The sequence below is a fragment of the Cherax quadricarinatus genome, chromosome 30 (assembly GCF_038502225.1).
Source record: "Cherax quadricarinatus isolate ZL_2023a chromosome 30, ASM3850222v1, whole genome shotgun sequence".
NCBI classification, from domain to species: Eukaryota; Metazoa; Arthropoda; class Malacostraca; order Decapoda; family Parastacidae; genus Cherax; species Cherax quadricarinatus.
In genome coordinates, this window is record NC_091321.1 from 11,467,795 (window position 1) to 11,492,748 (window position 24,954).

General features: G+C 42.4%; 1 protein-coding gene across 1 annotated transcript in view; it reads right to left on the minus strand.

The window, feature by feature from the left end:
- Window positions 1-4,672: 4,672 nt before the first annotated feature.
- Window positions 4,673-24,954, minus strand: part of LOC128692490 (uncharacterized) — a 57,406-nt gene continuing 37,124 nt past the window's right edge. Inside the window, exon 9 of the mRNA XM_070089895.1 lies at window positions 4,673-7,319. Coding sequence (XP_069945996.1) covers window positions 7,122-7,319 — 198 coding nt within the window. The 3' untranslated portion in view covers window positions 4,673-7,121. The remainder of the gene's footprint in view (window positions 7,320-24,954) is intronic.

The window sequence follows — 24,954 nt, forward strand, 5'->3', positions numbered from 1 at the left end:
ACAATCATTTTCATCCTGGCAAAGAAAGTAGAAATCAAGGAAGCTGATGTTGCAAAAGGGTAAAATATGCTAATGAAACAGAGATAACAAACAATCGAAGATGTGGAGAACTTGTTGGTGTGGATCAACGAAAAACAGTTAGTGGGAGATAATGTTGTGGAGGGGATAATTTGCGAAAAGGCAAGGCAGTTGCATGTGGATCTCGTAAAGAAAATTGCCTGGAACGAGTGCTGCTATTAGTGAATTTAAAGCCAGCAAAGGCTGGTTCGACAGATTCAAGAAGTGAAGTGGCATACACAGTGTGGTAATGCATCACTAGGCTGCAAGTTCAGACAAATGTGTGGCTGAAGAATTCATTGATGAATTCCAGGAGTATGTAAAAGCTGAAGGATTCCTCCCCCAACAAGTGTACAAGTGTGATGAAACGCCTCTTTCGGAAGAAAGTGCCAAAGAGAACCTACATCACGCAGGAGGAAAAGGCATTGCCAGGACACAACCCTATGAAGGATAGGCTAACTCTTTTGTTCTGTGGTAATGCTAGTGGGGATTTCAAAGTGAAGCCTTTACTGGTGTATCACTCTGAAAATCCCCAAGTGTTCAAGAAAAACAATGTCATGAGGAGTAAATTGTGTGTGATGTGGAAGACTAACAATAAGGCATGGGTCACTAGGCTAATTTTCATTGAGTGGGTCAATGAAATGTGAAGAAATACCTCCTGGAAAATAAATTGCCACTCAAGTGCCTCCTGGTAATGGACATTGCTCCTGTTCATCCTCCAGACTTGGGTGACCAATTGTTGGAGGAGTTTAGTTTCATCACAGTGAAGTACTTGCCTTCTAATCCCACTCCTCTCATCCAGCCCATGGACCAGCAGGTCATTTCAAACTTAAAAAAACTCTACACCAAAGCAGTGTTTCAAAGGTGCTTTGAAGTGACCTCAGACACTGAATTGACTTTAAGAGAGTTCTGGAGGAATCGCCTCAATATCCTCAATTGCATAAGCCTTATAGATAAGGCTTGGCAGGAAGTGGCTTCCAGGACGATGAACTCTGCTTGGAGAAAATTGTGGTCAGAATGTGTCCTCGAGAAGGATTTTGAAGGGTTTGAGGCTCACCCTGATGACCCTATGCCTATTGTGGAATGTATTGTGTCTGGGGAAGTCCATGGGGTTGGATGTGAGTGGCCAGGATGTGGAAGAGTTGATGGAAGACCACAGGGAAGAGCTAACCACCGAAAAGATGCAAGACCTTCAACTGGAACAGCAATAGATTGCAGCTGAAGAAATTGCTTCAGAGGAGGAGGAAGAGAGAGGGGAGAATGTGCTTTCTTCAGTGATTAAGGACATTTGTGCAAAGTGGAGTGAGGTGGAAAGTTTTGTGGAGAATTATCACCCTAACAAAACTGTTGCAAACCGTGTCTGCAACATGTTCAGTGACAATGCCTTGTCCCATTTTAGGCAAATCTTAGAGACACCAGAAACAGAGCTCTCTGGACAGATTTTATGTGCAACAGGGGTACAGTGACTCTCGAGCTGGTCCATACACCAAGTCTTCAATAAAGGTATATAACAGTGATTTAAATGTTCATTTATCCATTTCATTAGTCATTTATATTTATTTCTCATTGTTTTCTGTATGTAAAACTATAGTTATTTTCTATAAAATGTATTTTTTGTTAGTTTTTTGGGTGTGTGGAACAGATTAATTGGATTTACATTATTTCTTATGGGAAATATTACTTCGGTTTTCGTCCATTTTGGATTTAGACCAACCTTCTGGAATGGATTAAGGACGAAAACCGGGGTTCCACTGTATTATTATGGCAGTTTGCAGGGATGTCTAAGCTGTTGTATCTGAGCGCCTCTGCAAAGACAGTAATTATGTATGGGTGATGGTGAAAGTGTTGAATGATGAAAGTTTTTTCTTTCTTTTTGGGTCACCCTACTTTGGTGGGGTGGGGGTTCCCTTGACATGGTGAAGGGCTTTTGATTCAAGGAATTACACCTTTTGTCTACTTTCTCTGATCATATCTGATTACCCTCACCCCTTCCCTCTCTATTTGACCTATGTGGATATTTCCCTCGTATGTATGTACATTACAACTCCTAGGTTGAAGGGCAAAGGATTGTTTTCCAACCCATTCCACCAAGGCCTTCAGTGGTGGTGGTAGTATTTGCTGTGGAAATTGGAGCATCTGGGGATACACTGAGCTGCCCTGAGCTCCATAGAGTAGCTTCATGTGTCCTTGGTGACAGGCGTATCCCTGGAGGCTGTGTGATAACTTTCATGACTTTGCTTCAACATTCACATTCTGTGTTGCTCATCATCATCTTGTACCTTTTCAATCTTGTTTGATTCCAAGGAGTTCTTCCTCTACAGTAGTAAACTGTTGTTGTCCTCTGTCTTCATAAGCAAAGTACAGTAAGTCCTCACTTAACGTCGTTTTGTTATAATGTTGACGAGAAAAATTTATTCCCAGCCAGGGCCACTGTCTATATGGAGTTTGTATGTTCTCCCCATGTCTGCGTGGGTTTTCTCCAAATGCTCCTGTTTCCTCCCACATCCCAAAGATGTGCATGTTAGGTTACTTGGTGTGTTTAAATTGTCCCCGTATGAGTGGGTGGGTGTGTGAGAGAGTGCTGTGGAATGGCATCTTGTCCAGTTGGTTCCCACTTTGCACCCTGAGCTGCTGGGAATGAATACAAATTATAGTAAAATTAAAATATATAACGTATACAATAATCGTACAAATGCATGACAAATGATGTATGAAAGCGCTCGGCGTGTTATTGTTTGTTTTTGAACTACTAGGTGGTAGGAGGTGCTTCTTACAATTTTTCACTTTGCAAACATTTATTCCTCAATTTAACCTTGTTGCAATGAGTGCTAAAGGTGCACTGTGCACCCCTGATGTTTATTAATTAGCCTATGGTAGCCTGTGACATCTCTCAATACAGATCCATTGCTCTTACTAGTTCTCATTGTAAATTGTTAGAATGCTTGATTAACAAACATTTAGCATGGTACTTGAAATAATTCTCTCCCCTCTTTGTCAACTTGTTTGCAACAAGTTTTGCAATATTTTTACTATAATCACTTGGAGGATGTATAAATCTGTAGTGGAGGGGTAGGGCTCATCCTAGGAAAGGATGGAGGAAGGGGGTAAAAGAGGTTGTATGTGCAAGGGGGCTTGGACATGCAGCAGGCATGTGTGAACACGCCTGCTGTATGTGAAGGGATTCAGGGAAACCAGTTAGCCGAACTTGAGTCTTAGAGGTGGGAAGTACAGTGCATGCACTTTAAAGGAGGGGTTTGGAGTGACATCTAAACTGTTCTGTGGGAGCTACCACACATGACTTCATGCAATTAATGCTACTCACCTCTCAACCTACATTAAGACTACAAATATTTTATGGTAAGTAATTAATGTACTGTGTACATGTGTTACTTTTTATTGCTTTTAATGCGTAGTTCTACTGTTAATATATGTTAGTGTAAACTTATCTGGAATTTACATGGAAAAAAAAATGGCTTTCCACTTTACGGCAGTAGCCTAGAATCCAACCTGCTGTATAAGTGGGGCCCTACTGTGTAATTGAAGTTGGTCATTCATTCATGTAGGTTCGCCGGTACTTCCGGCCCGGGTCTTCTCCAGATGGCGACCCGGCTGAAGTTGGTGTAATAAATGTTAATGATTATTTTAATAATCATATTAAATGCTAAACCCAAATAAATCTGTTGCTGACAAAGTCAGAGAGGGAATGTGTGTCAAAGGTGGATCTACCTCTTTAGATAATTTTATATTGATGCAATTATTATATGCATGGACAGCACCTAGATTACAGTCAAAACCAAGCACTAAACCCACTTGGGTCATACAGCACTGCTGCACCTAGACCTTGGCCTACATTATTAAAAATAGAGGAAAATGCTTTATCTATAGGGGTCATGTGCTATATGACCCCAGTGATTTAGTCTTAGTTTTAATTGTAATTGGGGGTCACACAGCACCTGGGGAATGGGAGGTAATTGGGTTTGATCCAAAGGGTTCCCCATTTCTTGGATCAAGAACCCCTCACCAGTATCAGGAAACCTACCTTTGGGAGTTTGGCCTCAAACTTCTTATCCAAAATGATGAGGAAGTATAGTGCATACAATACCAGGTCAATCCCAAAACTTGCAGAGCAGACATGTTAGTTGAAATTTTAGAACTGGCTTACAATGAGTTCAAGTATAAGTTTTACAACTGTTTTGTCTCCTCAAGGGAGGTTCCTTGATGCTGGTGAAGGGCTCTTGATCTAGGGAATTGGATCTATGCTCCAGTTCCCTGAATAACTTCCATTCTCCCCTCCCCCCCTACAGGTGCTATATATTCCTACAGGTTTAGTGCTTCCCCATTATTATAATGATACCGTGTTGTAATTTTCTTAAACTGAAAAGGTGGTACAATACAAAGTGGGTTTAGAAAGACACGTAAGCAAACACTATAACATATTTATTAGAAAACGTTTCGGTCCTGGAACCTTGATCAAGGTTCCAGGACCGAAACGTTTTCTAATAAATATGTTATGGTGTTTGCTTACGTGTCTTTCTAAACCAACTTGTCGGTATTTATTACCAAGGTTTATACCACAATACAAAGTAATTTATACAAAGGAAAATAATACAAAACAATGTATCACACATATATTACACCTTCACTGTACAAATAACACTTGGTAGCAATATTATCTCATTACCAATCTTGAGGTTAGTTATCCAAGCTGCCATAGCTTTAACACTACTTATATTATTCAATTTATGAAATGCAGTACAATGATGAAACTATGAAAATTATTGAACATTTGCATTATCAAAGAAAAGTAATTACTGTAAAACTTAGAGCTGCAATTAACCTGAATCATAAGACATCTACAGCAAAATGACCCTATAAAAATATATTTCAGGTATGAAATTGGTCCTTTCATAAGAAAATTATTATAAACACATGGCTATGCTCTGCTGCACATAATGTAGACCATATTACTATATGTAAAGATCCAGTCTATACCACAGCCAAGAGCATGAGCTCCAACAGTTTTGGGTCAGTTACAACAGGTGCTGCATACTGGGTCACAATACTGCACCCCCTGCACTCCTGATACCATTATTTTTTTTTTTAAAGTCCTACCACCAAATTATAGAAAAAATAAACTAGTCTAAATAAGGTCCTAGGATAAGCAAAAAAAAAAAAAATCAAGGTTATGCTTGCATGTTTAAATTTTTCCCTATTTTGACACTATCCTACTTTGGGGATCTTGATAAAGATCCAAAGGAAATGAAGGCAAAAAGAATGAAAAGCACACTGTACTTAAAATCTTGTTAGAAGAAATTCTGCAAATGTGTTTTGCTGAAGACCTATCAATAAGGCTTGATATATAATATTGCACAGAATTTGGCACACTGAGCATCTTCATTATTCAACGACAAATTGCATCTTTTCACTTCTAAACACAACTACAAAATGTACATGTGCAGGAAGCAAAATCCCTATACACAGATAGGGGGCCAGGAGCAGGAACTGCAACAAACTGGTACTGACCCAAGACCAGGGAAACACTGCATTTAGCTCTTAAAATTCTGAGGCATTTTGCTGCACACAAACTCAAATACAGTATTTCATACACAGTATGTGAAGGATATTCATTGTTACTATTAAATGAGGAATAGTTAATTGTAAGATCAATCAAAATAATTTATGATCTTCAAAATTAAAACCAAATATTTGATACATCTATTTAGTTACAGGTAATGCTTAAGCCATTCTCAATTTAGATTTCATAAGTTCATTAAATCCAAATCAGGTATGTCATAAAACCATCTGGACATCACAAGCCTGCACATACCATTATACAGTAATTTAACCCTTAAAATGTCCAAACGTAGATCTACTTTTTTTCAACATTTGAAAGTATGTAAAAACACCGTAGAGCTTCTTTTTCTTATTTTACATTTGAAAACGTGAAAAAAAAAACTTTGATCTACATTTTTTGTTATATTTAAAAATATGTAAAAAAAAACGTAATCTACTTTTGGAGCACTACGCATGTGAACGTAGATCTGTTTGGACAGTTTAACAGGTTAATTACTGTTGACTTACACTTCTGACTGTGAATTTTTAAATACTGCCCCCCAAAAATTGTGAAGTAATATTGTTTACCAATAACAATCAGATCTACTAAGAATATAAATCTTATACAATACAGTGGACCCCCGCATAACGATTACCTCCGAATGCGACCAATTATGTAAGTGCGTTTGTACGTGTATGTTTGGGGGTCTGAAATGGACTAATCTACTTCACAATATTCCTTATGGGAATAAATTCGGTCAGTACTGGCACCTGAACATACTTATGGAGTGAAAAAATATCGTTAACCGGGGGTCCACTGTATATCATACAGGCATTTCCTTTTTCTGATATATCTGACAAGCCCAAAACAATGCAACTCAATAAATATTCTGACCTAATCCTCTTAGAGTTTAAAGTTTTGTTTAAGATGCTTATTATTTCAGCAAAATAAAGTAAGTTAGTATGCTTTTTCCAATTACTGTCAATCATTAAAACTTCAAGCAAATTTCCTTTGAAAACTTGACAAGAGAGCTGATTAGATACACTGAGATATTCATATAAATACAGTACATTGCTTAAATTATATAACCATGTTCTGATACAATATCCATGAAAATTATGTCATGTCCGTAACTACTGAACAGGCAAACTTTGAAAGATCATTACAATTAACCATTCAGCATGGAAATTATGAGATGATTATATACACATAGTTACAGTTATCTTAATCATAATGGAAAGGCTGAGAAGGCACATCATATTACTATTACAATACTGAGGAATAGCTGCAATCCCTTCTAAAAATATACTGTGCTTAACTCTTAATGGAAAGAGGTTTTTAACTAGATTATGTATTCTTATACCATCAAATACAATGTCAGCTTTTATCATATGGGATTTCTAAGCAACAATTCCTGTGTAATATAAAAAGTAAACATTAAGACAGGAATAAGCCTAATTACACATTTATCTTGTAAAAAAAAAAAGTGCAAGTTGACTGTGGAGTGGTATTACAGCTCCGTGGTTATCACCGTGCGCATCTTGGGGATCTCCAGCTTGTTTGATGAAAGGGGTGCTGGAGGATCAGCTACCAACCAAGGAGACATCTGACTGAGGCCTGAGTTGGTGCTGCCCTTGTTTACTGTATAGCTGCGGCTGCTAGTGGATGACACTGACCGTGTCACAGGCTGGGTTCCTGAAAATGTTTCCTGCAAAGTATGGACACTTGTTAATAACTCTTACATTACCTATCATTCAAATCATATATTTCTTAATTAAAACAAAAAAGAGGTTTTGTGCGTGAGGGGCTTGGACTTCCACAAAAACGTGCATGAGTGTGTTAGGAGCAAATAGAGACAAATGGTTTTTAGGACTTAATGTGCTGTTGGAGTGTAAGCAAGGCAACATTTATGAAGGGATTCAGGGAAACCGGCAGGCCGGACTTGATTCCTGGAGATGGGAAGTACAGTGCCGGCACTCTGAAGGAGCGATGTTAACCCTTTGACTGTTTTGGTCGTATATATACGTCTTATAAGCCAGTGTTTCGGACGTATACAGTGGACCCCCGCCTTATGAACGCATCGCGTTACATTAAATCCGCCATACGAAGCATTTGAACACAAAAATTTTGCTCACCTCGTGGTAAAAAACTCGCCTTACATGATTCATCCGGGACGCATCCCACGTGTGGCCTCAGCGCCAGTGTTTACAAGCCATGCAACTGTTGTCAGTACATATGACAATTAGCATCTATGCATGCATTCGGTACATTTCACATTATCCCAGTGTTTTTAGTGCTTGTAACTGCAAAATAAGTCACCATGGACCCCAAGAAAACTTCTAGTGCCATCCTGTGGTAAAAAGGACAAGAATTAGTATGGAATTGAAAAGAGAGATTAAGGAAATGTGTGCAAAGTGGGTTGAACTGCAAACCTTTACAGATGAAAATCACCCTGACACAGCTACTGCAAGCCGTGTTGGCAACCTGTACAATGACAAATGTTATGGCCCATTTTCGGAAAGTCTTAAAGGAACGGGAGGTACAGAGCTCTATAGACATATCTGTTGTGCGACAGAGGTCCAGTGACTCTCAAAGCCGGTCCTAGTGGCATTAAAAGAAGGGAAGTAACCCCGGAAAAGGACTTGCTACCTCAAGTCCTAATGGAAGGGGATTCCCCTTCTAAACAATAACTTCCACACACTCCCCTCCCATCAATCATCACCAGATCTTCAATAAAGGTAAGTGTCATGTATTCTATTCTTAGTAGAGTAGTAACTGTGCATATTAAAATTAATATTTTATGTGGTAAAACATTTTTTTTCATACTTTGGGGTGTCAGGAATGGATTAATTTGATTTCCGTTATTTCTTATGGGGAAAATTAATTCGGCTAACGATAATTTCGGCTTACAATGAGCTCTCAGGAACGTATTAATATCGTAAGGCGGGGGTCCACTGTATATACTCAACAATTCTAGCGGCTTCAAATCAAGCAGGAAAAAGCTGGTAGGCCCACATGTGAGAGAATGGGTCAGTGTGCACCACATAAAAATCCTGCAGCATGCAGTGCATAATGAGAAAAAAAAAACTGACCGTTCTTTTCGATTAAAACGGCAACTTTGAGGTGTATTTTCGTGTAGTATTTATCGTTGTATTCTCATTCTTATGGTCTCGCGTGATAAAATATATTGCAGAAATAGAGATGATTTTGATTAGTTTCACAATGAAAACGACCTTGAAATTGAGCTCAAAGTAGCGGAAATGTTCGATTTTTACCAATGTTCAAAGTGTAAGCAAATCACACCACACTTCCAATACACATCAACTGGGGAGTCTAATATTCTTTCAATAGTGCATTGATATTATTTATACCATTTTTATAATAATGCAGCAGTCTGCATAACAGTAAATTTTTTTTTTGTATGAATAAAAAATCACAAAAGAAAGCAACAGTAATGTAAGAGGGGCCTAGAGACGTGACTAATGAACAGAGGATATGTTATTTTAGTGCCAATTATTATTATTATTATTATTATTATAATCAAAAAGAAGCGCTAAGCCACAAGGACTATACAGCGCTGCAGGGCAGGAAGGAAGTGAGGGCATCAGGTGGCAAAAGGGAGATGGATGAGTAATAGGTTACAGATGACAGCGGGGTAGTGGATGGTGAAAGGGTAAAGGGCAGCAAGAGACTGAACTAGAAAGGGTTGAGGGGAGTGCGAAAAGTATCATCAGAGTTTGTGGAGTAAATCAGTCATTGTCAAGAAGTCAATGAGAGTGTCAGGATTAAAGGAGGGTCCATCAGCAAGAAGGGAAGGTAAAGAGAGAGTAGTAGAACGAAGACGACATTGGAGGTAAATTCTGCGTGCTCGTTGATAGAGGGGGCAGTCTAACAGAATGTGGCTAATTGATACTGGAACTTGACACTGCTCACAGAGAGGAACAGGGTGCCTCTCCAAGAGATACCCATGAGTAAGACGAGTGTGGCCAATGCGAAGGCGGGACAGAGTGGTCTCCCAACCTCGGCACTGATGACAAGAAGACGGCCAGTAACCTATGCTCGGTTTAACAGAATGAAGTTTGTTACCGAGCAGAGTTGACCAACGTTGCTGCCAACGGGTGCGAAGGTGGGTAGCTATTGCGGCAAAATAGTCCAGAAATGGAACACCTCGATAGGAAATTGGTAGGTCATGTACTGCTGACCGCGCAGCACTGTCTGCCTGTTCATTGCCCTGTACGTCGACATGACCAGGGACCCAACAAAAAACAATATCTTTATGTTTGGTAGAGATACGGCGTAGCCAAAGTTGGATACGGAGAACTAGGGGATGAGATGTATCAAATTTTCGTATAGCCTGTAGAGCACTAAGGGAGTCTGAGACTACTACAAATGATGACACAGGCATAGATGCGATACGAATAAGTGCTGCAAGAATGGCATACAGTTCAGCAGTAAAAATGCTAGCTGAAGATAGTAAATGCCCCCGCACGACGCTGTCCGGAAACACTGCTGCGAATCCAACGCCGTCTGAAGACTTAGAGCCATCTGTGTACACAGCGGTGGCATGAGAATGGGAGTGGAAGTGATCAAGAAAAAGAGAGCGGGAAGCCACCGTAGGCAGTTGAGCTTTCGAGCAAGGGAGTGAGAAAGAACAGACCCGAACAGCTGGAACTTCACAGGGGGGGTAGGGAAAAGTGAGATGCTACATGAACATATAAAGGTGGTAACTGAAGGGAAGACAAGAGTGAATGTAGGCAAAGAGAAAAGGGACGGAGCAAACAGGGGCGGCGAACGAATAAAGAATGTCTACTAATATCGGTGACCATTCTATAAATGGAAGGATTGTGTAGATCGTGAGAGCGTACATAGTAGCGAAGGCAATGGGCATCACAGCGATCAGACAAGGTTGGAACATTCACTTCTGTATAGAGGCTCTCAACAGGGGAAGAGCGAAAAGCACCAAGGCACAAACGTAATCCTTGGTGATGGATAGAGTTAAGGCTAGAGAGAGTAGCAGGAGAGGCCGCAGAATAAATCTGGTCACCATAATCGAGTTTCGATAAAACGAGGGCTGAATGTAGGCGAAGCAGAGTTCGACGATCAGCTCCCCAGGAAAGATGAGCAAGGGTTTTAAAGAAGGTTTAGCCGGCTGTGACAAGTTACCTTCAGAGAGGTAATGTGAGGTTTCCAGGATAACCTACGGTCAAAGAGAAGGCCTAGAAACCTGACTGTATCACGTTCGGGGATACGGGAACCATAAAGATACAAAGGATGATCGGAGATAACAGAGCGTCTAGTGAAAGTAATTTGGTGAGTTTTGGTACTTGAAAATTTAAACCCATGCGTGGTGGCCCAAGTGGAAACACGGTCGACCGCATGCTGGAGAGAAACTGCAATAAGATGACAGTCAGCGCCTGCACAAGCAATAGCGAAGTCATCAACATAGAGTGATGACCAAATATTGGGTGAAAGAACAGAGGCCAAATCATTTATAGCAAGGAGAAACAGCATTGTGCTTAGAACACATCCCTGAGGGACACCTTCAGCTTGGACGAAGTCCGGGGAAAGAACATTATTGACTCGAACACGGAAATGTCTGTCAGTTAAAAAGTTCTTAAGGAAGGATGGTAGATTGCCTCGGAGGCCTAAGGAATGGGCCTGGGCCAAAATATTATACCTCCAAGTTGTGTCATATGCCTTCTCAAGGTCAAAAAATATGGCAATAACTGAGTGATTATTCGCAAAGGCATTACGAACATACGTATCCAAGCGTAGTAAGGGGTCTATGGTAGAACGACCCTTACGAAAGCCATATTGACTAGCGGAGAGACTGTTGTGTGTTTCTAAATACCACATTAAACGTCGATTTACGAGACGTTCCATCACTTTGCAAACTGCACTAGTAAGAGCGATGGGGCGATAGTGGGAGGCATCATGTCCTGTAGTACCCGGTTTGCGGAAAGGGAGAACAATGGCAGATTTCCACAGCTGGGGAAGAACTCCTTGTGCCCAAATAAGATTGAAGAGGTGTAAGAGGACTACAAGGGCTGACCGATGTAAATGTTGTAACATACGAATATGAATGTCGTCAGGCCCAGCTGCCGATGATCGGCAAGCTGAGAGCGTTGCCTCCAGTTCTTGAAGTGTAAAAGGCACATTATACTGTTCTTCTCTGAGAGAAGAAAAGTCCAAGGGTACTAACTCTCTGGCAGACTTTGAGGAAAGAAACGAGGGGCATAGATAGAGCCCTCAATGGCAACGTCGAGAGGGTTTGCTACATCAACACCAGCGACCCGTAGAACAGGAGCCGGGTCAGGAGAGTATTTACCACTCAATTTCCTCACTTTTTTCCAGACTGCACTCATAGAAGAAGCAGAGGTGATGGTGGAAACATAGTCTCGCCAACAAGTGTGTTTAGCTTCACGGATGACACGGCGAGCGATCGCACGCTTCTGCTTAAAATCAAGAAGTCTCTCAGCAGTTCTATTGTACCGGTACCTGCCCTATGCAGCACGTTTCAAACGTACTGCACGAGCACAAGCAGGAGACCACCAAGGCACGCACTTCTGAGAATGCCTGCCTGAGGTTTGGGGTATAGAATGAGAAGCTGCGGTATAAACTGACGTCGAGAAGATGTGTAGGAGCTCATCAATGGAGGATGAAGAAGGAACCTCACTAAAAGCAGTGAGGTGTGAGTAAAGATCCCAATTTGCCCTATCAAATTGCCAGTAAGGGCTACGGAAAGGTGGTGAATAGGAAGGAGAAGTAAGAATGATCGGAAAATGATCGCTGTCATGTAAGTCTGGTAGAACAGACCAGGTGAAGTCTAGTGCAGTGGAGGAAGAGCAGACTGATAGATCGATGCAAGAGAGAGTAAGAGTACGAGGATCAAATTGGGTGGGAGTACCCGTATTTAAAACATGGAGGGGGTGAGAGGCGAGAAAAGCCTCCAACTGGATGCCACGCGAGTCACAATGAGACCCCCCCCCCCCAGAGGAAATGGTGGGCATTAAAATCACCAAGTAACAGAAGTGGTGGTGGTAAGGATGAAACAAGAAAGGCAAAGTCTGGGATAGAAAATGCTCGAGAAGGAGAGAGATATAAAGAACATATTATAAACCACTTATTCAAGTGGATACGGGCTGCAGTGTAATGCAGCGAGGTATGGACAAATAGTTGACAGTACGGAATATCATTGTGTAGAAGAAGGCCACTTTCATTAAAGGTCCCATCTGAGAAAGGATCCGAAGAATACAATAAATTATAGCCTGAGATAGGTTGGAAAACAGCCGAGTGTAATTTTGGTTCTTGTAAGCAAGCACCAACAGGGGAAAACCTGGAAAGCAACATCTGAAGCTCACCCCGATTACCCCTGAGGCCACGGATATTCCACTGTAAATAGGCCATGATTGGCGATGAAGAAAATATCAGGAATCTGTAGGTAAAGGCACCTACGGACTAGAGGGGTTAGAAAAGTCAACGTGTGGTGGTATTGGAAGACGTTCAAGTAGCGAAGGAACGGAGCGTTGCGAAGAATGGGGTTGTGAAGATGGAGGAAAGGGAAGAAAAGGAACAGGAAGTGAATCAGTGTCCATTGAAGGTTTAGTCTCTGCAATATATTCTGAAATGGCTTCAAGTGTTTCTGAATTCAAAGATGTATGGGAGACCATATTGGAGATAGAAGGAGGAGGGTGAGTAAAGATTGGGACAGTAATGGACTGTACCTAAGTAGAGGGGGAGGGAAGAGTGTAAGGGACTGGAGATGAAGTGTGGGGGGGAGGACAGAAGAGGCAGAAACCTGGGAGGTGGCAGAAGAGGGAGAAACTTGGGAGGGGACGGGGGTGGAAGGCATAGTACGAGGAGGAGGGTGAATCTCCACACTTGTAATAGAGCCAGAGAGAGGGGAAGAACTAGGTACAGAGACTGGAAAAGTAAAGTGTGGAGGTGGAAGAAGGGAAGGAAGGGGCAAAGAAGATTTGAGCAATGTGGATTTTTTGGACTTCTGAGTAGAGGGGCGATTGGTATTAGGTGTCGTACGAGGTCTTGTCGATACTGGGGCTTGCGAGGAAGGACGCGAAGATGTGAGAACAGACTGAGTTGTAGTCGGGACGTCAGAGCCAAGGACAGCAAAAGGATTAGATGCCGTAGTGGCTATGGGAGGGGTAACAACAGAGGAGGCTGCAGAAGAGGGGACCCCAGAAGTGGAGGGATGTTTGGAAACACGGGGTAGTCTCCCTTGGAGGCGGAGATGAGCAACTGCCATAGTATAAGGGAGACCTTCTGCCTCTTTGAGGCAACGGATTTCACGTTCATTTAAGTAGACCTGGCAATGGCGGGAGTACGAAGGGTGAGCTTCATTACAATTAAGGCAAGATGGAGGTTGACTGCAAGATGTATTAGAATGGTCGTCGGCACCACAGACTGGGCATTCGGCCATAGATCTGCAATATTTTGCTGGGTGACCAAAACGCCAGCAATTTCTACATTGTTGCGGTGTAGGTATCACCTTTCGAACTTGTAACCGATGTCCCGCGACATATACAGAGGACGGGAGTTCTCGGCTGTCAAAAGTTAAACGAGCCACATTGCAAGGGTAACGTCTCCGCCCCCGGGCAGGAAGGACATAAGTGTCTACTTTGAGGATTGGGAGATCCTGGAGTTCCAGCTGTTCAAAAATGTCATTGCCACATGACTGGAAATTCTGTTGGACTATGGTATGGGGCAGAATGACAGTACCACTACAAGAATTGAGAGAAAGATGTTTTTCAATAGTGACAGGAGTAGTATCGATATTCAAAAGGAGAGAAAGATCATGAGCTTGGGCAGCATTCTGGACAGTGACGATGCGCGTACCGCTCTTAAGAGCATGAAAAGAAATATCTTTACCAACATGGCGTAGGAGTGCCTTGCCAATACAGTGGACCCCCGGTTAACGATTTTAATCCGTGCAAGAGGGCTCATCGTTATGCGAAATAATCGTTATGCGAATGAATTTTCCCCATAAGAAATAATGGAAATAAAATTAATCCGTGCAAGACGCCCAAAAGTATGAAAAAAATTTTTTTTTACCACATGAAATGTTAATTTTAATACACACAAACTGAAAAAGGCATGCACAATTACATGACACTTACTTTTATTGAAGATCTGGTGATGATTGATGGGATGGGAGGAGGGGAGAGCATTATCTTCTTACTGTTTAGAAGGGGAATCCCCTTCCATTAGGACTTGAGGTAGCAAGTCCTTTTCTGGGGTTACTTCCCTTCTTCTTTTAATGCCACTAGGACCAGCTTGAGAGTCACTGGACCTCTGTCGCACAACAAATCTGTCCATAGAGCTCTGTACCTCCCGTTCCTTCAAGACTTTCCTAAAATGGGCCATAACATTGTCATTGAAATAGTCACCAGCACGGCTTGCAACAGCTGTGTCAGGGTGATTTTCATCTATAAAGGTTTGCAGTTCAACCCACTGTGCACACATTTCCTTAATCTTTGAAGTAGGCACAATGGATTCCACAACTGGCATAGGCTTCTCAGGGTTAGCCCCAAACCCTTCAAAATCTTTCTTAATTTCCATACTAATTCTCACCCTTTTTACCACAGGGTTGGCACTAGAAGCTTTCTTGGGGCCCATGGTCACTTATTTTCCAGAAACAGCACCGAAAACACTGTAATAATACGAAATATTCCGAGTGTATGCTTGGATGTTACCGCGGAGGCTGGCTGGTAAACAATGGGACGGCCGGCACATGTGAGGGCACATTGGACGCGTCTCGGACGAAAATCGGTAAGCGGGTTTTTAATCGGTATGCGCGGCAAAAATTTTGCGATAAAAGTAATCGTTATGCGGAAAAATCGCTATGTGATGCCATCGTTATGCGGGGGTCCACTGTACTATGGTCAGAAAGGTAGGCAGAAGAAGAAGTCGGTCTTAAAGTAAAGAATTTAGTCCATTGTGTGGTCCGAAACTGAGCGTGGAGAGGGAGTGCTTGACGTGTCGGGCTTTTCCGAGTAGAATGGGAAGGTAACGAAGGAGCATCATCAGGAGATTGACTTTGGCGTTTAGGAGTAGGACCGGAGTTGGTCCGGCGTGAAATGGCCGGGCGATTCGAAAATTGCCGTACCGTAGAGGGAGAAGCTGGAAGCATAGTCAAAGGAGAGCGGAGTTCAGACAAATCGAAGGAGTCAGTCGAAGCCCCGGTACCTGAAGCGGGTGAGGAAACAGCACCAGCAAGAGGTACAGGGGCATCAGGAGTGTCCGAAGAGTGGTCTAAACACAAGGCAGGGTCAGAATGGGGTGCGGTATCAAGAAGGGGCCCGGGGGTAGTGGGTTCATGGACTAGGGCTGCCATGGTTAGGTTACTCCTTTGCTTTTTGTTTTTTAAGAAAAAAAAAAGAAAGAAGAAAAGAAAATAAAAATAAAAAAAAGAAAAAAAGGGGGGAGCGGGGAGGAATAGTTCCCAGGAGGAATGAAAGGGCCGGAAATCTCCCTCCGCGCCCAAGAGGACCTCAACACCGCTAGTAGCGCAGATGCAGCATGGAACCCGTGCCATACCCTACCCTTCATGCCAGTAAACCAGCAATCCGGGATAGCAACCTCACATCTGCCGAGCTACCTCGGTGGACAAAAGAGAGGGCGGCCGGATATCCGCCACAAAGCATACCTCCTTCGGCCACCACCCCCGGAATCCGAAAGGTGGCTTCCAGAGATACACCCGTCGCCCGAAAGACACCCAAAGCTACTCCGGGATACCGGAGAGGGATCGGGACATCCCCAGGCAATCCAGATTCCACGGCAAACTACGCCACCGCCAAGAACCTCAACGGAATGGGATGGACCCCGTTGTTCTTTCCCCTACCTAGGAACTAGCGCGCCTGTGGGAGAAATCCCAAAGGCCAAAAAGAGGAAGGGCAAAATGGAGGGGTGAGGAGGAGGAGGAGGAATGGAAAAAGGGGAGGATGGGATAGGGGAGGGGAGAATGGGGGGTAATTAGGTTCGGTCTGAGGAAGAAGACCGACAGGGCTAATTCCTCAGACCAAGAGCCTCTTCACCACGCCAAGGAGCCCCCCTTGAAGAGGATTTTAGTGCCAAGAATATCTACATTGTTTATTCTGGACCCTATTTTGAAATTGGCATCTTTTTTAATTTGCGTAAATTGGTCAAACTGCAAAATTCTGACCACTCTATTGGGTAGTTCAAATTCGTAAATGGGCGGTTTCTTGTACTCAGTTGATAGAAAAAATGGAGCTCTAAAGAAATAGCTATGAGTTTGGTCAACTGGAACAACAGAATTGGCCAGAAACAGGGCTCAAAGTCGGCGAAATCACCGATGCGTATATGTCGCTGAGACCGCTAAATTCATGGGAGCATAATTCCGTGAGTTTTCGACCAAATTTCGTACTTTTAATTGTGACGAAACAGGCCTGTTTTGGAAGAAAATGCCAAACAGGACGTACATTACTCAGGAGGAAAAGGCACTCCCAGGACATAAGCCTATGAAAGAGAGGCTTACTCTGTTGATGTGTGCCAATGCTAGTGGTGATTGCAAAGTGAAGCCTTTATTGGTGTATCACTCTGAAACTCCCAGTGTTTTCAGGAAAAACAATATCCTCAAGGCTAATTTGTGTGTGCTGTGGAGGGCAAACAGTAAGGCATGGGTCACTAGGGACTTTTTCTATGACTAGTTACACCATGCATTTGCCCCCACTGTGAAAAATTACCTAATTGAAAAGAAATTAGACCTTAAGTGCCTCCTGGTATTAGACAATGCTCCTGGTCATCCTTCAGATGTGGCAGAGCGACTTTCTGAGGAAATGAGCTTCATTAAGGTCAAGTTTTTGCCTCCTAATACCACTCCTCTCCTGCAGCCCATGGACCAGCAGGTCATTTCCAACTTCAAGAAACTGTACACAAAAGCTATGTTTGAAAGGTGCTTTGTAGTGACCTCAGAAACTCAATTGACTAAGAGTGTTTTGGAGAGATCACTTTAGCATCCTCAATTGTGTAAACCTTATAGGTAAGGCTTGGGAGGGAGTGACTAAGAGGATCTTGAACTCTGCTTGGAAGAAACTGTGGCCAGAATGTGTAGACCAAAGGGATTTTGAAGGGTTTGAGGCTAACCCTGGGAATCCTATGCCAGTTGAGGAATCCATTGTGGCATTGGGGAAGTCCTTGGGGTTGGAGGTTAGCGGGATGTGGAAGAGTTGGTGGAGGAGGACAATGAAGAACTAACCACTGATGAGCTGCTAGATCATCTTCAACAGCAAGAGGCCACACGTGAGGAAACTGCTTTGGAGGAGGGGATAGAGAAATTGAGGAAGCTGCCTACTTCAAAGATTAAGGAAATATGTGCAATGTGGCTTAGTGCAAACCTTTTTTTTTGATGAAAATCACCCTCACACAGCTATTGCAAGCCGTGTTGGCAACCTGTACACTGACAATGTTGTGAAACACTTTAGGAATGTCATAAAGGAACGGGAGGTACAGGCCTCTATGGACAGATACGTTGTGTGACAGAGGTCCAGTGACTCTCAAGCTGGTCCTAGTGGCATTAAAAGAAGAAGGGAAGTAACCCCGGAAAAGGACTTGCCACCTCAAGTCCTAATGGAAGGGGATTCCCCTTCTAAACACTAACACTATCAACACTCTCCCTCCCTCTCATCCCATCAATCATCACCAGATCTTCAATAAAGGTAAGTGTCATGTAACTGTGCATGTTTTCTTCAGTTTGTGTGTATTAAAATTAATATTTCATGTGGTAAAAAAATATTTTTTGTTCATACTTTGGGGTGTTAGGAATGGATTAATTTGATTTCCATTATTTCTTACGGGGAAAATTAATTCGCCTAACGATAATTTTGCCTAACGCTGAACTCTCAGGAACAGATTAATAGCGTTAGGCGAGAGTCCACTGTATGTATGTGTATGTATGTATGTATGTATGTATGTGTGTGTGTGTATATATATATATATATATATATATATATATATATATATATATATATATATATATATATATATATATATATATATATATGATGAGATTAAGACACATGTGCAACATCTGGGTATCTTTATTGTAGACGTTTTGCCATCCAGTGGCTTTATCAATACAAATTCTAGGACATAACTTGAAGACAGTAGAACTATGTACAGAAGATGAGGTAATCAGTCCCTCAACCTAGGAGTAGGTGCGAAGAGCACCATAGTCGTGGAGATTCTGAAGCAGAAGAAAGGATCCTGGCGCTTATATAGTAACGTCAGGTGTAGCAGACGAGGGCATATTCACTGGTAGGCGGGATTCCCCAGTGGAAGTAGGTCCTTCCCAAAGAGATGGGTTAGTTGTAGTAGTAGTTGTCGTAGTCGTGAAGGTTATGTACATGTCCTCAGAATTAAGATTCCATGATGTTGCAGTGTCTGACAAGTTGTGTACGAATGGTATACAATACCGACAAGATGAGATTAAGACACATGTGCAACATCTGGGTATCTTTATAAAGCCACTGGATGGTGAAACGTCTACAATAAAGATACCCAGATGTTGCACATGTGTCTTAATCTCATCTTGTCGGTATTGTATACCATTCGTACACACACATATATATATATATATATATATATATATATATATATATATATATATGTCAGTGTACCTTGATGACAAGGAACCAAAAGCTGATTTTGCCTGAATGTAAATGTACTTGTGTTTAGCATGTGGAGAAAAGGGGTAAACTAGACATTATTTTGTTTAGTATAATTAAGTTCCACTTTCTTTAATCAAACCTGTGCTCCCTCTGAAAACAGAGGAGGTTGGAAGGGAACAAAGGTTCTGCCTCATCAACAAATATTCTGCAACTGTTGAGTCAGTACATATGACACAATTAGCAACAGGCTGCCACCTGTTAGCACTTGCAACATTACTGTAGTGTAAAGTCTCTCATGAACAAATTTCAGCAATTTTGGACAAAAATTAGATGGTTCAGACCAAAAAAAAATAAATGGAAATATCAAACAAAATAGACATAAGTTCGTAATTCTGGATTTTTTCTGTAGTAATAGTGTCTGGTTGTCTTTTGAAATACTATATAGTATTATACTTGATGACTGATGTTTATCAGGTACTAGGCAGAACAGCCACGTCCAGGACTTGTCTGTTTTCCTTGTTCCTGAGCTGAAAGCCATCTGCACCAGATTGATTGTACTCACTCACACATACTACTGTAAGTCAGTCTAAATTTCCCTGGATTTAGGATGTTTTGTGCGACTTTATTAACATGTTAAGTAAAATACAATTAACAATGGCTTCTAAAGCAAATGATGGTGCCAGTAGGAAATGTGAGGGTGTCAGTGTTAAGCAGAAACTTGTTGTTAGGTAAGACACACATGCAACAGTTAGGTGTCTTTATTTCGAAACGTTTCGCCTACACAGTAGGCGTCTTCAGTCGAGTACAGAAAAGTTGATAGAAGCAGAAGATACTTGTAGACGATGTAATCAGTCCATCACCCTGGAAGTTTTGAGGTGGTCAGTCCCTCAGTCTGGAGAAGAGTATTGTTCCATAGTCTGAAACAATATGGAGCTGAAGTGACAGGATGGAGCCTATATGCCACCAGGAGGCGAGATGTAGGCCACTAGTAGAGGTAAGAATGTTGTCGTTGGAAGGTCAGGTCCCTCTCAAATCCAGCCATTCTCACTAGTAGAAGTTGACAAAGTTGATTTCAGGTCTGTACCAAGATACCCTTGTGTTGCAGTGTCTGACAGAGTGAACATTAAAATAGTATAAAATACCGACAGGTTGTTAGGCAAGACACATATGCAACAGTTAGGTGTCTATTTCGAAACGTTTCGCCTACACAGTAGGCTTCTTCAGTCGAATACAGAAAAGTTGATAGAAGCAGAAGATACTTGAAGACGATGTAATCAGTCCATCACCCTGGAAGTTTTGAGGTGGTCAGTCCCTCAGTCTGGAGAAGAGTATTGTTCCATAGTTCACTCTGTCAGACACTGCAACACAAGGGCATCTTGGTACAGACCTGAAATCAACTTTGTCAACTTCTACTAGTGAGAATGGCTGGATTTGAGAGGGACCTGAACTTCCAACGACAACATTCTTACCTCTACTAGTGGCCTACATCTCACCTCCTGGCGGCATATAGGCTCCATCCCATCACTTCAATTCCATATTGTTTCAGACTATGGAACAATACTCTTCTCCAGACTGAGGGACTGACCACCTCAAAACTTCAAGGGTGATGGACTGATTACATCGTCTTCAAGTATCTTCTGCTTCTATCAACTTTTCTGTATTCGACTGAAGAAGCCTACTGTGTAGGCGAAACGTTTCGAAATAAAGGCACCTAACTGTTGCATATGTGTCTTACCTAACAACCTGTCGGTATTTTATACCATTTCAATGTTCGAGCAGAAACTTGAACTAATAAAGAAGGTTGAGTCTAGTGTCTCAGTGGCATGGGTATGTGATATACATATAAACAAGGACAACTTCACAGACTTTGCTCCTAAGGTTAGTGTTGATGCTTGTGGAGCTTTACAGCTCCCCTGACTGAGAAGAAGAGTTATTCCAAGTCACCACTACCAATCACTGCAGTTGACACTATCTCTCCACCACGAAATGATGGGGGAGGGGGAACCTGGACATACAGTAGGCACATATGAGCATGTTAGATAGTTTTTGGGACTTGACGAGCTATTGGAGTGTGAGCAGAATATTCGTCAATGGATTCAGGGAAACCGGTTAGCTGAACCTTGAGTCCTGGAGGTGGGAAGTACAATGCCTGCACTTTAAAGGAGGGGTTTGGGATATTTGCTGTTTGGAGTGACATCTGAACTGTCGTATCTGGGCACCTCTGCACGAGAATGATAGCGAGTGTTTTTTTTTCTCTTCTGGGTCACCCTGCCTTGGTGGGAGATGGCCAATGTGTTAAAAAAAATACCATAAATTATGTTCGTTACTATACAGTAATGTACTGTAGTACATGTTACAATACTTGTATTCTTTGTGTCCAGTTGTTTTCTGCATTAGCAGATCAAGCCTGCTAGTTCAGAAGACAACCAGCTGATCATAAACAATTTCATAATTTAGAAGTTACAATTAGCAATATCGTACACCCCCTTTCCCTGTTAATCCATTAATGAGAGGGTTCACTGTACTTATTAGTGCAATTTGACTAAATTAAATTTTAGTTTTAGTATGGAAAATGTGGCAAGTATCTGCTGAAAGTAATATATCTCAGAATTCAGTGAAAACATCAGCAGTGTTTAACAACAAAAAACTTTAGTTTTTTTTTTAATCAACTGTATCCATAGGTTACCAAGATAAAAACAGACCCCTCGAGGGAGGATCCTTGATGCTGGTGAGGGGCTCTTGATCTAGGGAGTTGGATTTGTCCTCCAGTTCCCTGAATACCTTCCATCCCCCCCCTCCACAGGCACTGTACAATCCTACGGGTTTAGCGTTTCCCCACGATAATAATAATACTATAATGGTAAAAAGACAAAAGCATTTAAAAATATTCAGTATTTCATCTGCAGCCAAGACATTCTCTGATTATTATTATAATCAAAAAGAAGCGCTAAGCCACAAGGGCTATACAGCGCTGCAGGGTAGGGAAGGAAGCGAGGGTATTGGATGGCAGAAGGGAGGAGGGATGATCAGCAGGTTACAGAAAACAGCGGGGCAGGGGATAGTACGGGGGTAGAGGGTAGCAAGAGATTGAAGTAGAAAGGGCTGAAGGTATCAGAATTTGTGAAGTAAGTCAGTTGTTGTCAAAAAGTCAATGAGAGAGTCCGCATGAAAGGTGGGTCCATCAGTGAGAAGGGAAGGTAAAGAGAGAGCAGTGGAGCGAAGACGACGACAGAGGTAAATTCTGCGTGCTCGTTGATAAAGTGGGCAGTCCAACAGAATGTGGCTGACTGATAATGGAGCTTGGCAATTCTCACAGAGAGGAGCAAGACGCCTCTCCATGAGATATCCATGAGTAAGACGAGTATGGCCAATGCGAAGACGGGAGAGAGTAGTCTCCCAACCTCGACACTGGTGATAAGAAGACGGCCAGTAACCTATACTCGGTTTAATAGACTGAAGTTTGTTGCCAAGCATAGTAGACCAACGTTGTTGCCAACGGGTGTGAAGGTGGGAAGATATTGCAGCAAAATAGTCCGTAAATGGAATACCTCTATAAGAAACTGGTAGGTCATGTACTGCTGACCGCGCAGCAGTGTCTGCCTGTTCATTGCCCTGTACGTCAACATGACCAGGGACCCAACAAAAAACAATATCTTTATGCTTGGTAAAGATGCGGCGTAGCCAAAGTTGGATACGGAGGACTAAGGGGTGAGGTGTATCAAATTTTTGTATAGCCTGTAAAGCACTAAGGGAGTCTGAGACAACCACAAATGATGATACAGGCATAGATGCAATACGGATAAGTGCTGTAAGGATGGCATATAATTCAGCAGTAAAAATACTAGCCGAAGATAGTAAATGCCCTTGTACGACGCTGTCCGGAAACACTGCTGCAAATCCTACGCCGTCAGAAGACTTAGAGCCATCTGTGTACACAGCAATGGCATGAGAATGAGAGTGAAAGTGGTCAAGAAAAAGAGAGCGGGAAGCGACCGTAGACAGTTGGGCTTTCGAGCAAGGGAGGGAGAAAGAACAGACTCGAACAGCTGGAACTTCCCAGGGGGGTAGGGAAAAGTGAGATGCTACATGTACATAGAAAGGTGGTAGTTGAAGAGAAGACAAGAGCGAATGAAGGTGAAGAGAGAAGGGACGGAGTAAACAGGGGCGACGAACAAATAAAGAATGTCTACTAATATCAGTGACCATTCTATAAATGGAAGGATTGTGGAGATCATGAGAGCGTACATAGTAGCGCAGGCAATGGGCATCACGGCGATCGGATAAGGATGGAACATTCGCTTCTGTATAGAGGCTCTCGACAGGGGAAGAGCGAAAAGCACCAAGGCATAAACGTAATCCTTGGTGATGAATGGGGTTAAGGCTAGAGAGAGTAGCAGGAGATGCCGCTGAATAGATCTGGTCACCATAATCAAGTTTCGATAAAATAAGGGTGGAATGTAGGCGAAGGAGGGTTCGACGATCAGCTCCCCATGAAAGATAAGCAAGGGTTTTAAGAAGGTTCAGCCAGCTGTGACAAGTTGCCTTCAGAGAGGTAATGTGAGGTTTCCAGGATAACCTACGATCAAAGAGGAGACCCAGAAACTTGACTGTATCACGTTCAGGGATACGGGAGCCATAGAGGTACAAAGGATGATCGGAGATGACAGAGCGTCTAGTGAAAGTAATTTGGTGGGTTTTAGTGCTGGAAAATTTAAACCCACGTGTGGTGGCCCAATTGGAAACACGGTCGACTGCATGTTGGAGAGAAACTGTAATGAGGTGACAGTCAGCGCCTGCACAGGCAATAGTGAAGTCATCAACATAGAGTGATGACCAAATATTTGATGGAAGACTAGAGGCCAAATCATTAATAGCAAGGAGAAAAAGTGTTGTGCTCAGAACACATCCCTGGGGGACACCTTCAGCTTGGATAAAGTCCGGGGAGAGCACATTATTAACCCGAACACGGAAATGCCTGTCAGTTAAAAAGTTCTTAAGGAAGGATGGTAGATTGCCTCGAAGGCCTAAGGAGTGGGCTTGGGCTAAAATATTATACCTCCAAGTTGTGTCATATGCCTTCTCAAGGTCAAAAAATATGGCAATAACTGAGTGGTTATTCGCAAAGGCATTACGAACATACGTATCCAAGCGTAGTAAGGGGTCTAAGGTAGAATGTCCCTTACGAAAGCCATATTGACGAGTGGAGAGACTGTTGTGTCTCTAAATACCACACTAAACGTCTATTTACTAGGCGTTCCATTACTTTGCAAACTGCACTGGTATGAGCAATGGGACGATAGTGGGAGGTTTCATGTCCCATAGTGCCTGGTTTGCGGAAAGGGAGAACAATGGCGGATTTCCACAGCTGTGGAAGAACTCCTTGTGACCAAATAAGATTGTAAAGGCGTAATAGGACTGCAAGGGCTGACTGATGTAAATGTTGTAGCATACGAATATGAATGTCGTCTGGCCCAGCTGCCGATGATCGACAAGCTGAGAGTGTTGCCTCCAGTTCTTGAAGTGTAAAAGGCACATTATACTGTTCTTCTCTGAGAGAAGAAAAGTCCAAGGGTGCTAACTCTCTGGCAGACTTTGAGGAAAGAAATGAGGGGCATAGATGGAATCCCTGAGAAATACGGACCGGATGATTGCCAATATCTAGTGGGTTTGCTATATCAACACCGGCAACCCGCAGAACAG